This window comes from Neophocaena asiaeorientalis, unplaced genomic scaffold, assembly GCF_003031525.2.
Source record: "Neophocaena asiaeorientalis asiaeorientalis breed wild unplaced genomic scaffold, Neophocaena_asiaeorientalis_V1.1 scaffold87, whole genome shotgun sequence".
NCBI lineage: Eukaryota > Metazoa > Chordata > Mammalia > Artiodactyla > Phocoenidae > Neophocaena > Neophocaena asiaeorientalis.
This window is the reverse complement of record NW_020175432.1, coordinates 6,006,676-6,021,887: the sequence shown is the minus strand read 5'-3', so window position 1 is coordinate 6,021,887 and position 15,212 is coordinate 6,006,676. Positions and strand designations below refer to the sequence as shown.

The following is a 15,212-nucleotide window of genomic DNA, read 5'->3' as shown; positions in this document are numbered from 1 at the left end:
CGCAACAAAGAGTAGCCCCCGCTCGCTGCAATTAGAGAAAGCCCAATGGCAGCAAGGAAGACCCAACGCAGCCAAAAATAAATTAATTAATTAAATAATTTTTTTTAAAAAATAGAGGTAAAGAGGACCTCCTTCATGTGTTCCTCTCTCCCTGAAATTAGACAGTCATGAGAGATGCAGAAGGGAGATAGGTTTGGACCAGCTCCACTGTGGAACATTCCCCCACAGCATGACTCAGAGATGTGACCACAGCCCCCCTGCTTCCCCATTTCTCAACACACATATTCGGGGAAACTGAAGTTTCCTCTTCTGAGATGGAGAAACTTACCCTGACCCCAGAAAAACAGCTCCTTGGGCGAAAGTTCCCCTGGGTAGAGGGCTGAGAACAGGATGCCCACCCACTCTGCAGTATATGGGCCATATGGAGGGTTAGTTTTGATACTGATGAGTTGGGGGGCAGGTGTGGAGGTGGGAGGAGACAAGTACAGAGGGAACAGGAAGTGAAGTGAATGCCAATCCCCTGCTCCCACTGCTTCCCCTGCTCAGAGCCTCCTTGTCTTAATCCCCCCACCCCACCCCGCTCTCAGTCAAAACAGGAATTATTGTGCTATTAGTCAAGGGCACTTGTTGATCAATAAATTCACTGGCTTGTACCCACCCCTGGACACAAATGCAGGGATTGTCTAAAGAGATTGATGTGTTGAGTTGTGCTCAGCTGGGGGTAGTACCAGCCCTCTAGGGAGTGTTTTTGTTTTGTTTTGTTTTTTGTTTTTTGTGTTTGTTTTGCGGTACGCGGGCCTCTCACTGTTGTGGCCTCTCCCGTCGCGGGGCGCAGGCTCCGGACGCGCAGGCTCAGCGGCCATGGCTCACGGGCCCAGCCGCTCCGCGGCATGTGGGATCTTCCCGGACCGGGGCACGAACCCGTGTCCCCTGCATCGGCAGGCGAACTCTCAACCACTGCGCCACCAGGGAAACCCTAGGGAGTGTTTTTGATTAGCACAATGACTGGGAAGGACACCTCTGGCATTTAGTGGGTTGAATTGTGCCCCCCCTCCCAGAATTCACATGTTAAAATCTTAACCCCCAGCACCTCAGAATGTGGAGACTTTGGAGATAAAGTGTTCAAAGAGGTAATTAAAGTAAATCATGTCATCAGGGTGGGCTCTAATCCAATATGTCTGGTGTCCTTAAAAGAAGAAGACAATGGGAATTCCCTGGTGGTCCAGCGGTTAGGACTCCTCACTTTCACTGCAGGGGCCCAGGTTCAATCCCTAGTCGGGGAACTAAGATCCCTCAAGCCGTGCCGTGTGGCCAAAAATAAATAAAATTTTTTTTTAAAAAAAGAAGATGAGATTATGACACAGACACTTACAAAGGGAAAACCATGTGAAGACACAGAGAGAAGACAGCCCATCTACAAGCCAAGGAGAGAGAGCTCACCAGAAACCAGCCACGCCAACACCTTGATCTCAGACTTCCATCTTCCAGAACTGTGAGACGATGTATTTCTGTTGTTTAAGCCAGTTTATGGCAGCCCCAGCAAACTGACACAGTGGGCAAGGACCACACAATGAATTGGCATTTTGAGAAGCTTTAACATTGCAGGAGCTAATAGCCCAAGAAGATCCACTCATAAGTCAAGTGAATTACTTCATCAAAGAGCTTTACAGACCAACAAACAGCCTAAAGGCACATGTGGGTAGATATCTCCATTGTCCTGAGGATCTGACCAGGACGTGGCCTGTCACACTGGATGATTCAGCTGGTCTGTCTTTCTAGAAGTTCCATGTCTTGGCAGAGGTCTGATTCCACCACTTAGCTTGGGCAGACCTCACCCAGGACATCGAAAAAGCTTCATGTCAGGAATAATTTTGCCCCATCTGCTTCCCAGAAGCTGATCCACATCAAGTAGGCAGTAAGGGATCCCAGTCCCAGCATATCATGGTCCACAGGAGCCAGGGTATTTTCTGTTCCAGCTCAGTCAGTGCCAGACCTGGAGCTCCCAGAATCAGTATCATTTCCTAAGAGCCAGGGACTTGGTGACTTTCCTCCAGACCTCAGAACTGGGAGACCATTACCAAGACCTGGTGTCTCTCCAGCTCACCATCTGCTATGGACTGAGTTTTATGTTCCCCCCCGCCCAAAAAAACTCATATGTTAAATTCCAAGCCCCAATGTGATGCTATTAGGAGGTTGGGACTTTGGGAGTGATTAGGTCATGGAGGTGGAGCCCTCATTAATGGGATTAGTGTCTTCATAAAAGGGACCCCAGAGAGCTCCCGCCCCTCCCAGGATGTGAGGACATGGTGAGAAGATGGCATCTATGAACCAGGAAGCAGGTCGTCACTAAACACTGAATCTCCCTGAGCCTTGATCCTGGGCTTACGAGCTTCCAGAACTTTGAGAAATAAATGTCTGTTATTTATAAGCCATCCACTCTACAGTATTCTGTTACAGCAGGCTGAACAGACTAAGACACCGTCCAACTGAACGAGCCCCCAAGTCCTCGCCCTAGAAATGACCTGACTTGCACCCCAGGGAACTCGCTACATCCAGGCTGCTGGTTCCATCTTGGACACGTCCACATCAGTTCTCAGAGGGCAGGAGGTTCTCATGTCCAAAAGCCAAGGGGTACCGGGTACAGACCCCCACCCAACCTCAGCTCTTGGGTTCAACAGGAACATTTCCGCTCACAAATCCAATATGTAGTTTTGTCGCAAGAGAGGTCATTCCAGGTGCCACCTTTGTTCATGCTGGCACAGTCCTCATTATGGAGGTTGTTGGGTTCCTGTGGGTCCCAAAAGCTGGATAAAGGAAAAAGTGCATATAGGGAGGGATGAATAGGTGGAGCACAGGGGATTTTTCAGGGCAGTGAAACTATTATTCTATATGATACTGTGATGGTAGATACATGACATCATGCATTTGTCAAAACCCAGAGAATGTACAACACAAAGAGCGAACCCTGATGTAAACTATGGACTTTAGTCCATAATAATGTATCTATATTGGTTCATCATTTGTAACAAATGCACCACACTAAGGCAAGGTGTTAATAATAGAAAAAAAGTGTGAGGGAGAGAAGGAATATGGGAAATACTTCTCTGTACCTTCTTCTCAATTTTTCTGTAAATCTAAAACTGCTCTAAAAAATAAAGTCCTACTCAGACATAAAAAAGAATGAAATTCTGCCATTTGCAACAACATGGATGGACTTGGAGGGTATTGTGCTGAGTGAAATAAGTCAGACAGGAAAAGACAAATACTATATGATATCACTTATATGTGGAATCTAATAAATACAACTAACTAGTGAATACAACAACAAAGAAATGGACTCACAGATATAGAGAACCAACTAGTGGTTACAAGTGGGGAGAGGAAAGTGGGGAGGGGCAATACAGGGGTAGGAGAGAAAGAGGTACAAGTTATTAAGTATAAATAAGCTACAAGGATATATTTTACAACACAGGGAATATAGCCAATATTTTATAATAACTATAAATGGAGTATAACCTTTAAAAATTGAGAATCACTATATTATATCCCTGTGACTTATATAATACTGTACATCAACTATACTTCCATTAAAAATAATAATAAAAGAAAAAAGAATAAAGTTTATTTTAAAAAAAAGACTATCGGAAGAAAAAGAAAGGTCTTCATTGTTCAGGGCTCTTTCTTCCATCCAAATCTTTTCTCAGCCTTTCAGAATTACCTAAACATGCTGTATTATCCCCTTCACCCCAGCAGCTTGTCTGTTCTAACTCAGCCTCACCTCCTGTTCACCAGAAATTCTCCCAGCTCCTGAATCAGTTTCCTGCATCTGGTCAGTTTCTGCTTCCTCTTCCAAAGAACACTTCTGTTACACCAGGTTCCTCCCAACCTTCTAGGTATTGTAATGTCTTAGGTCATGTTCCCTTAAAGCAGAGCCAGATTTGGCAATTCGGGTGCAGAGGATTTATTAAGGGCTGTTCTCAGGAGACAGTGAGTGAGAGAAACAGGATGTGGCAGCGGATAGAATTGAGCAAGGATGTAGGTTCAGCCTGATCTAGCCTCAGCCTGATCCCATAGGAAACTCTGAAATTTGAATAGCACCACAGAGTTATTCCAACTTGAAACAAGGGGTCCAGGCTTCTCTTAACTGGTCACTGTCTGTGGCATGACCCCAATGGGAGTGGAGTAAACTCCTAGCTGAACAGGCTTCCATTCAGCTGAAGTCAACTCTCTGGAGAAAGCATCACTGTGAACTTTTAGCAGTCAGTGCCCCCTGCTGGGGAGAGCCCTCACCAGCCCCATGAAGGGATGTGAGCTGAGCACCTGCAGTGCCACACCATGCCATGACATCTCAATTTGCAGAGCTCTGCCTCCTTCCAGGAATCTTTAATAAAAAATAAAATCCCCAGACAAAACACTAATATCTCTAATATAGAAAGAGCTCCTAGAAATCAGTAAGGAAAAGACCAAAACCACAATATAAAAAATACACAAAAGATATGAATAGGTAATTCACAGAAAAGTTAATACATATGGCTATTAAACATATGAAAATACACCCAACCTCAGGGATAAGAGAAATGCAAATTAATGTTACACTGGGTTTCCATTTTTCACCTACATATAAACCAACAAAATTCCAAAAGTTTGATGAATGTGTGGGCAAAAAATTATAGTCAAGCTGGTGAGAGAATAAATTGGTATAACCAGTATGGGGGACAATTTGTTAATATTTATTTAAAATACAAATACATACACTCCTTGAGAAAGTAAAGCATAATGGCTAAGAGCATAGAGTTTTAAGCCAGGTTGGGTGACACTGCCACCTGCTAGCTGTCTGACCTTGGGAAGGTTGCTTAACCTCTCTGTGCCTCATTTTCCATACCTTCAAAATGGAGAGAATAATGGTACTCACTTTACAGAATTATTAAGAAGATTAAATAAATGAGCTACTATAAAGAGTGCCCAAAAAATGAAATCCTGTTTATCCTTTTAGCAAATCAAAATCTTCCTCTTCCTCTTGCCCTATAGCCATGCCTCCTTTTCCTTTTTCTCCCCCCAACCATTGGTCTGGGGACTTGATATGTTTGAGCAGCTGTGCTAAAGGTTGAGATGTTTCAATGGAGGAAAAATTAAAGTACAGGCACCAGAAGCCCTATCAGAAAAAAAAGCACCCTTGTGCCTCCCAGTCCAGCTCAGCCTGGAATTCTAAAGAATCTGCTGGTTTGGACTTCACAAGGACTTACAAGGAAGAGAGATCCCAAGAGCCCTGGATACTTGCCTGAAAGTGATGGGTGACCCATCCAGCCACCTCCAGTCCCCTTCACGGTTTTTGTCGTTCAGCCCCAACCAGTATACCCGAGGAGAGCCATGAGCCTTGGCCACAAAGTTCTGCAAGTACAAACTTCATTCAGGCAACAGTTCTTCTACACACCCTCTGCTCTGTCCCACACACATTTAGGGCTTGTGAGTCCCACCTCAATACCCTTCCCAGTCCCCATGGCATGCAGAACAAGATCAGCGCATTCCTCCCACTTGAGCATGTTCAGTGGTAATAGTCATGCCACCTTCTTGCAAAACCTATGAACCACTCTGTGCCTCAGTTTCCACCTCTGTAAAATGGGATAATAGTAGCTACCTCCTCATAGAGTTATTGAGAGGGTTGAATGAATTAGTATGCATAAAGAGCTTGAAACAGTGTCTGACATGCAGTAAGTACTACGACATCTTAACATTTAACATTATATAATTTAAGGAACATTTTAATAATAATAAGTGATATCTTGATTTCCCTGGTACTTTCACGCCACCCTGCAGTCCTCATCTGTATCCAGGCAGAAGAACTTGGGTGACAGGGGAAGGAAAGGAATGGGGATTCCTGGCTTTTATATTTCCAAAGCCCAGGCCTTTGGGAGAAAAGAAAGGACTTGGGCAAAAGACAAAAGATTAGGAAGAAAATGAAAATATCATGATTTAAAGCAACTCCTCTCCAGGCAAACTGATCTATGGTAAGGGAAACTAGATAAGTAGCTCCCTAGGGTGGGGGTGGCGTGACTGGGAAAGGGGCATGAAAGAACTCCCTGGGTGGTAGAAACATTGTAAATCTTGACTGGGTTGACAGTTACACAGGTGTATACATATGCCAGAACTCAGTGAATGTACACTTAAGATCTGTGCATTTTACTGTATGTAAATCATATCTCATTCACTCAACCTTATTCAAGACCAAGATTCCCTAAAAGGTAGAGAGGAAAGATTGCAATGTGAAGGAAATTATGGAGATGTAGACATGGTGGGTGCCAGAAAGAGGGCTCTGCATTTCATTCCCTGGTAGAGTCCGAAGTGATGGCCAAAATCTCAGATGGGTATGAAAACTCTAAAAAGTAGAGTGTACCTCGACCCTGTTGCCTGGGTAAAGCCCCAGAGAAGTATCAGGAAACCAGAAAGAGAAAAGAGCTGCTTGGTCCATCAAATTACAATAGTGCCTAGCACATAGTAGGTGCTCAAAAAGTGTTCGTTGAATTAATAAGTTAATAAGTGACCTACACACTTTGCACAGATATCTCATTTGATCTTCATCGTGACCTACTGGAGCAAGGATTGTTAACCCCATTTTATAGATGAGAAAATTGAGGCAGAGAGAAGTTAAGTAATTTGTCCAGGATCATTCATCCAGTGGATGTCCCAGTGGATACCAGCTTGGAGTAAAGACCTTGAGGACCAGACATGCACTACCCTCTGCCTTGACCCCATATAAGCTGTTCCTACTCAGAAGAAAGATAGAAGATCTCAACTGGCAGATAAAATTTCCACCCTCCTGGTATAATGGGAGTTCAAAAGAGGCAGGAAATGAGTTATTTAAAGAAAACAAAGTTATATTTCTTATGCACCTGAGTTTAGGGAGTATGACTTATACCTCCCCATCATCTTATTACATCTAATTAAATTACATCATCTAATTTAATCTCAAAAAAAACCCCTCTGTACTACCTACTCATACAAATGATGCTATGAAAGATTTTTTTTAAATAGAGGGAAAAAAATAGGATGGTAGGCCTAAATCTAACCAAATCAATAATTACATTAAATGTAAATGGTCTTAAAACACCAATTAAAAGCCAGAGATTGTCAGATTGAATTTAAAATATATACGTAAGACCCCACTATATGCTATCTACAAGAAAACTACTTTTTTTTTTTTTTTTTGCAGTACACGGGCCTCTCACTGCTGTGGCCTCCCCCGTTGCAGAGCACAGGCTCCAGATTCGCAGGCCCAGTGGCCATGGCTCGCGGGCCCAGCCACTCCGCGGCATGTGGGATCCTCCCAGACCAGGGCACGAACCCGCGTTCCCTGCATCGGCAGGCAGATCCCCAGCCACTGTGCCACCAGGGAAGCCAGAAATCTACTTTTAAAATAATGACATAGACAGGTTAAAAATAAAAGGATGGGAAAAGATAAACCATGCAAACACTAATCAAATAGTGCTATGAAGCTTATGGCCAAGAACATGGACTTTGAAACCAGCTTCCTGGGCTCAGATCCTAGCTCTGACACTTACTAGTTGTAACAAGCAAGTTGCTTAAGTGAAATATGCCTCAGTTTCCTCATCTGTGAAGTACTGATATGTAATGATATATACTGTGTACAAATGGTCTTACCACTTAGCTTTGGTAGTATTAAGTCATTAAAGTTATTTACACATATTCCAATTCTCCTTCTACATAAACATTGATGAAACCATCTTTCCCTGCATCTTAAAACATAGCAGTGCCCATGGGACTTTCTTTGTGAGTGCACATAGGTAGAAGTTTTAAAAGTCAGTGTATGACTTGCCTCATACACTTCCATCATTGAGCTATAGAGACTGTCTGTTACTTCAGCATAACATAACGTCTCCTGACTCACACACTAATTTATAAAGCTGTTGTTAGAATTATGTGAATGCGTGTAAGATGTTTAGAATACAGCCTAGAGAATAGAAAGTGCTACCTAAGAGATAGCCATTATATTATATCTCCATGTTAGAGGGAAAACTGAGACTCAGAGAGGATAAGTAAACACAATCAGGATTTGAACTCAAGCAAAGCATACCCCCTTAACCTTCATATTAAAAGTTTTAGTGGGGACTTCCATGGTGGCGCAGTGGTTAAGAATCTGCCTGCCAATGCAGGGGACATGGGTTAGATCCCTGGTCTGGGAAGATCCCACATGCCATGGAGCAACTAAGCCCGTGCACCACAACTACTAAGCCAGCCTGCGCTCTAGAGCCCATGAGCCACAACTACTGAAGCCCACATGTTCTAGGGTCCGCGTGCCGCAACTACTGAGCCTGTGTACTGCATCTACTGAAGCCCGCATGCCTAGAGCCCATGCTCTGCAAGGGAAGCCACCGCAATGAGAAGCCCGCACACCACAACGAAGAGTAGCCCCTGCTTGCCGCAACTACAGAAACCCCGCGCGCAGCAACGAAGACCCAACATAGCCAGAAATATTTTTTAATTAAAAATAAATTTAAAAATAAAACATATTATTAAAAAAGTTTTAGTGACTCAACAGCAATTCCAGTTTCTCTACATCCAGGCCTGGGAAGGATATGTAAATCCTAAAAGAGAGGCAGGCTGGCCCTGCTGGTTCTCAAGGGCTTGGTAGGGACAGCTCACCTGCTCAGCAAAGTTACTGATGATGACCAAGTGAGAGTAATTCTCCTGGCAGAACTTCCGGGCTTCATCCCATGACTTGGTGCTTGGAGAGAAGTAGTAACACTTACCCTGAAAAGGGAGCCAGCCCTCAGGGCAGGTGACCCTGGTACAGTCTGGGGACAAGATAGGATTCTGTCAGAGTGGGCCCAGAACCAGAGTAATGTACATGGTATGCCATGTACAGCTGTGCAGGCTACGCACTGCTCCACTCCAGGTGGGCACCACTCACATAGATTACACTGAGAATCACTCCCATGGATTCATGCAGTGTAGCAGCTCTGCCATGTCCCCCATCTCAGGGAAGTTCCCCAAGTCCCACTCACCTAATAAGCCCCGAAGTTCCAGCAGGGACTGGTTGGTGTCAGCTCTTACTCGTTCAATGTCCTTCTTCAGGCCGGCTAGCCCCGCCATGCCAGTCACTGTCAGCAGGGATGGGCTGTAGGGTTAGAGACCCAAACCCCCACCTACCCACCTACCCATCACTGACTGCAGACACACCAGAGAACAGCAAGAGCTCTGTTCCCCCACTGCACCCATGTTCTAGTGGGTGGTGGTAAAACTCAAAAACACATGCTCAGTGCCCAAGAAGAGCCCTAATGTGACTCCAAGGAGAGATTAATCCGTGAGGCATGGGGAAGTGTAAAGATGGTGGGCTTCTTGCAGGAGGTGGGTTTTAAAGGAGAATGGTGATTCCGTATCTCTAAGGGGATGGGGAGGCTCAGTAGGCAGGAGCCACCTTGGAAGCAAAGGTCCAGAGACAAGCATGTTGGGAAAGACTGGTGCAGTAGAGGTCAAGCAGAACCTCACAGGAGCTTGAGCTCAAAGTGGGAAGAGGTCTGGTGTCTGGATCCTTAAATGCAAAGCTAAAGGTTTTGTGTTGGACTCCGGGCAGTGAGAAGCCATTGATGGGTTTTGAGTGGAAGAGTGGCTTGGTCTGAAGTGTGGGGTGAAGGATTGTGGAATGGAGCAATTTTCAGACTTCAGGAATCATACTGAAAGCCTCTTCTACAACTAATGTATGTGTTCCCACTACTTTCACACAGATTTGCCCTCTCCCAATACTCCCCAGGGCCATCACTAGATGGCCCTTCAGTTGGACAAGACAGAAATATTAGATAGATAAATGATAGACAGACAGATAGATAGATAGATAGATAACATATATATTATCCTTGACACTCTTCCCTCTCACTCACCACCATTCCCACTCACTCATCCCCAGTCTGGTCAATTTTACCTCCTAAATCTTTCCACTCCACCTACTACTCTTCATCCCCACAACCACAACCCTCATCCAAGAATCCATCATCTCTCAATTACCCAATTTCACCATTCTCCTCCCTTGTACTTATGTCGCCTCCTACCACAGGGCCTTTGCACATGCCTGAGACCCTGAACTCCTTACCAAGTTAACTCCTTCTCTTCCTTCACACAGCTATAGTACCATTTCCCTAGCGAAACTCTATATGACACTCCCAAAGATAAGGTCAAGACCCCTTGTTAGATTTTTTCATAGAATTGCCTTCCTCTTCCTTCGGACTATTCATCAAAACTTGGAATTTTACCCTCACTTGGATGATAATTTGGTAAATGGCTGTCTATGCTTGTACTGTCCAACAGAAACAAGATGTGAACCACATAGGTAATTTTAAATTTTCTAGTGTTTTAAAAGTCAAAAGAAAGTAAAATTAATTTGAATGCCATTTTTGTTTATCTCAATATATCCAAAATATTAGCATTTCAGTGTATAATCAATATTAAAGATTATCATTATTAATATTATTGATATATTTGACGTTATTTTTGTAGCAAAGCTTTGAAACATGTATCTTTTGGTTGGGTTTTTTTTTGTTTGTTTTGTGGTTTTCTGTTTTTTTGTTTTGGCCGTGCCACGCGGCTTGCAGGATCTTAGTTCCCCAAGCAGGATCAAACCCGGGCCCAAGGCAGTGAAAGGATCGAGTCCTAACCACTGGACCTCCAGGGAATTCCCATGAAATCTGTATGTATTTTTTTTTAAGATCTTTTTCGGTGTGGACCAATTTTAAAGTATTGAATTTGTTACAATATGGCTTCTGTTTTATTTTTGTTTTTTTGGCTGCGAGGCATGTGGAATCTTAGTTTCCCGACCAGGGATGGAACCCGCACCCCCTGCACTAGAAGGCGAAGTCTTAACCACTGGACCGCCAGGGAAGCCCCCCATATGTATTTTAGGCTTACAATATATCTCAATCCAAAATGACCACATTTCAAGTGCTCAACAACCACAGTGACTCATGGTCGCCATATTGGACAGTGGAGGTCTAGACACACACACACACACACACACACACACACACACACACTCCACAGGGACAGGGACTATGTCTGATGTGTTTACCATCTTACCCACCCATCCCCCACCCTGCTACCTAGCACAGTGCCTAGCACAGATGGCATTGGGGTTGGTCATGAAGCTGGATGTGAGGATCATATTCGTGCTCAATGCGCATGGTTTGAAGGGTTGATTGAAAGCACTCACCATTTGCTCGCCATGCCATCTGCTGAAAGGTTAACATCCTCAGCTCTTCAACCACCTCCCGGTCTATGAGAAGGAGTCCAGCTTGAGCCCAAGTCCTCCCATACCCCTTCCCCAGTTTCTCTGCATGCCCCATCCTCACCTTACTCACATTTAATCAGGGTAACAGCCAGACCAGTGCAGCCCATGAGCAGTGACACCACCACCAGCAGACACACGTACACCATCAGTCTCTCCTCCTGGTAACACCTAAGACCTCCGGACTTCCGACTGATCCAGGGCACTGGAGTTGCTGGGGGGAAGAGATGGGGACAGAGAGACTGATGCTGGTGCTTCAGATAGTGAGGAAGGGACCCCTGAGCTTTCCTCCAAGAGCAGGGGGGCAAATGACTACGGTCATGACTATATCACCAGGTGGGTTCAGCAAGAGAATATCAGGGAGAGAAAACACTAAAGAAGCCCAGAGCATTTGTGGAATATACAATACGCCACACATTCTGTCACATCCTTATTATTTTACTGGCTCCTCACCCTTATGACGTAGATATAAATAGTATTCCCATTTTGCAAATAAGTGAACTGAGGGCTTGGAGAGGTCATGCATAACTTGGACCCAGCTCTTCTCCTAACATTTGGATGCATTGTCTTCTACACTCCAGCAGCCCCTGCCCAAGCTGCTCCCCGGTGGCCCAAGCTGTGGACCCTTGCATCTGGGGCAGAGAACATTTCCCATAACTTATAGGCAAGCAGGAGGTAAGGCTTGAAGAGTACCTGGTGGATATCCTGGGTCCCTGGGGGTCTGGTTTAGACTCAGAAAGGAGGAGCTCCTGAAAGGAAATGTTTCTCTACCAGGGTCTCACTCCAGAGCTATAGGTCTCAAATACACTGGCCACCATGAGAGGGGAGATAGAGGTAAACCTAAAGGACTTACTGGCTATAGGCAGCTGGGATGGAGGACGTACAAGATCAGTGCCTGGGAGAAAGGCAAGAGAGGTTTATTCAGAAGTTACTGAAAGATTTCGTCTTCCAAGATCAACAACCTCCCCCCAAGCCCTCTGATTTGTTCTTTCGTCAGAATTGGGGGACTGGAGGGAGGACTTCCAAGTGTCCGCTCTCAGGCTTCGTAATGGATATTCCCACTGCTCACCCAGTTGAGGAGTTGTGCAGGTGACAGGGGTGAGGTTCAGGCCTGGAAGGGGTCAGAAAGACAACAGTCATGCAGAGCAGGGCTTCAGCCAAGTGAACAGGAAGGTCCCAGCCCTAGATGCTCACCTGTGTTCTTCAGGAGCTTGCAGGGAAGTGGGGGGTTCTCTGTTTTCTTTCCTGAGGAGGAAGGAATGGTTGCTCAGGCCCAGATCAGGATAAAGCCAGCACTGGGTCTCCTGTACCCCCAGCCCCAGCTCACCTGCCCTTGGAGGCCTTGGTGGAGCCGTCCAACCTGGCGAAGAGAAGTTCAGCATTACAGCTGGTCCAAGGATGGGAATGAGGTGGAAAGGCAGTAATGGAAACAGGATTGACATGTACGCACTGTTATATTTCAGATAGATGACTGGGACTTCCCTGGTGGTGCAGTGGTTAAGAATCCACCTTCCAATGCAGGGGGCGCTGGTTTGATCCCTGGTTGGGGAACTAAGATCCCACATGCCGTGGGGCAACTAAGCCTGCGTACTGCAACTACTGAGCCCGCACCCTCTGGAGCCCATGCGCCACAAATAGAGAGGCCACGCACTGCAACTACTGAACCCACGTTCTCTGGAGCCTGCATGCCACAACTAGAGAGAGGCCTGTACGCTGCAATGAAGAGCCCGCACACCACAAGGAAGATCCCGCATGCCACAACTAAGACCCAGTGCAGTCAAATAAATAAATAAATATTTTTAAATAAATAAATAAAAATAAAATAGATGACCAACAAGGACCTATTGTAAAATTAATTAATTTATTATTTTTTTTAAAAAAAGAGGGACTTCCCTAGCGGTCCAGTGGTTAGGACTCCGCACTTCCACTGCTGGGGGCACAGGTTCAATCCCTGGTCAGGGAACTAAGATCCCGCATGCCGCACAGTGTGGCCAGAAAAAAGAAAAAAGAAACAGGATTGAGATTGCGATGGAGGGTTAGGGATGGGGTTGTGCATGAGAATGGAATTGGGCTTAGGGATAGGGACAGGATTAAGATACAGTGACCAACCATCCTGAATGACCCAGGACTTTCTTAATTTTAAAACAGGAGGTCCCACATTCCAAGAAATCTTTCATCTCTGCACAAACTGGGACAGTTGATCCCCCTAAGTTAAAGACACAAGTGAGTTTGGGTATGGGAATAGAGTCAAGGTGAAGGTCGGGATGAGGGTTTGGATTGAGATGATGGGGTTGAAGAAGGGTCAGGGATAGTGATGGACATGGGAGTAGGTTTGTGATTCAGGGTGTAGTTGGGATGAAGAATGGGGCTGTAGCTGCATTGGGGAATGGGGGAGAAGTTGAGGTTGGGTTGTAGTTGTGTTAGGGCTTGGTGATAGTTTTGATTTGGACAGGAGATGGGTTGGAGATGGGGCTGCATTTGGAGATGGGGGTGGGACCTAAATTTGGGGAAGGGGTGGCCTTGAAGACAGCGATGGGGTGGGTCTTCGGGTTGGGCTTGGGGACCATGCTGGGACCAAGATGGATTTGGAGACGGACAGTCAAAAAGCAGAGCCCAGGGGCTTCCCCTGGTGGGAGTTTACTCAGGGAAACCTCAAAGCCTCCACTGTTTTTTTTTCGTTTGGCCCTGCCACGCAGCTTGCGAGATCTCAGTTCCCCAACCAGGGGTGAAACCCAAGCCATGGCAGTAAAAGCACCCAGTCCCAACCACTGGACCCAAAGCCTCCACTTTTATATACACTTATTGGACTCTTGTTGAGTCCCTGGCCAGGCATGGACGACCCAAGTCTAAAGGCAAATTTGGGCCCGGGGTGTGAATGCGAAGAGGTTGGAGAGACAACAGTCCACTCACAGCTTCTGAAATACTGGCTTTCATGTCTCGGGGCCTTTGCATCCACCAGTTCTTTTCTGGGCTTCTCTTCTTAACAAACTCCTGTTCATCCCTCAAGTCTCACTCCAATGTCCCCTCATCTGACCCCGAATCCTCCCACTAGTGCAGGCAGACCCCTGAATTACCCTCAGGATTTCCCCAATTTCATAATCCCTCCCCTCTCAGACCTGCTCACCCAAGACTATGCCCAAAACTGCCTCCCCCATCAGACTGAGAGACCCTCAGGGTGGATGCATGGATACTCCCACCATCATGGTGCCCAGTATGGGCAGGCTGACCATGTATGTCTGCAGTGCCCAGCTAGTTCCCCCTGGGGAGTCTGTTCCCCAACCTCATCCCTCAAATCACACATCTCTTCACCTGGTCTCTGAGAGGTCCTCTTACCTGGCTTGGGAGGAAGGTCCTTGTACGGTGGTGCCGTGTTCTCATAATCGTCACCATCATCCTCTTCTCTGGGCCCTTCCAGAGGAAAGGCAAGTGAGAGCCCAGCCCATTCCCTCCTCTGTCCCTCACACCCTGGTCTCTGGGCCCAAGGTGGGAATACGGTAACCTGGGTCCTGACCACCCCTGGTCCCCAGCCCATGCCTGGCCAGGGCCATACCTGGCAGGTCTCTGCACTCAGAGTTAGTATACAGGGTGCACATGACTGCAGCTAACACAGGAGCCTGAGAAGAAGCAGGCAGAGCTCGACAGCTTCTTCTCCTTGTGTCCTCAACTCAAGTGACTAGGGTTTTTCTCAGTTCCTTTTTTCTTTAAAAGTCAAGAACATGCAAATCTGTCTTGAGGGGAAACCACAGACCACACACACACACACACACACACACACACACACTTATTCTTCTCCCCAGTTTGGATTCATGCATAGAAATAACAATGACAACAGCCCCTGCATTTGAGTTCCTACACAGCACCAAGCCCTGGGTGAAAAATAGATAAGCTCCTTCCTTCATGAAACTTCAATCGAGACAGTAGA

General features: G+C 45.9%; 1 protein-coding gene across 1 annotated transcript; it reads right to left on the bottom strand.

Annotated features, from left to right (window-relative positions):
* On the bottom strand, positions 1–14,965 carry CLEC17A (C-type lectin domain containing 17A). The gene is made up of 12 exons (XM_024767378.1): positions 14,841–14,965; positions 14,624–14,698; positions 12,618–12,650; positions 12,485–12,535; positions 12,360–12,401; positions 12,144–12,185; positions 11,364–11,504; positions 11,216–11,278; positions 9,021–9,116; positions 8,659–8,810; positions 5,279–5,388; positions 1–2,804 (listed from the first exon to the last, which is right to left on the bottom strand). Exons 1-12 carry the CDS (start codon positions 14,881–14,883, stop codon positions 2,672–2,674), a joined length of 981 nt encoding a protein of 326 aa, XP_024623146.1. The 5' UTR covers positions 14,884–14,965; the 3' UTR covers positions 1–2,671.
* Positions 14,966–15,212: the final 247 nt, after the last annotated feature.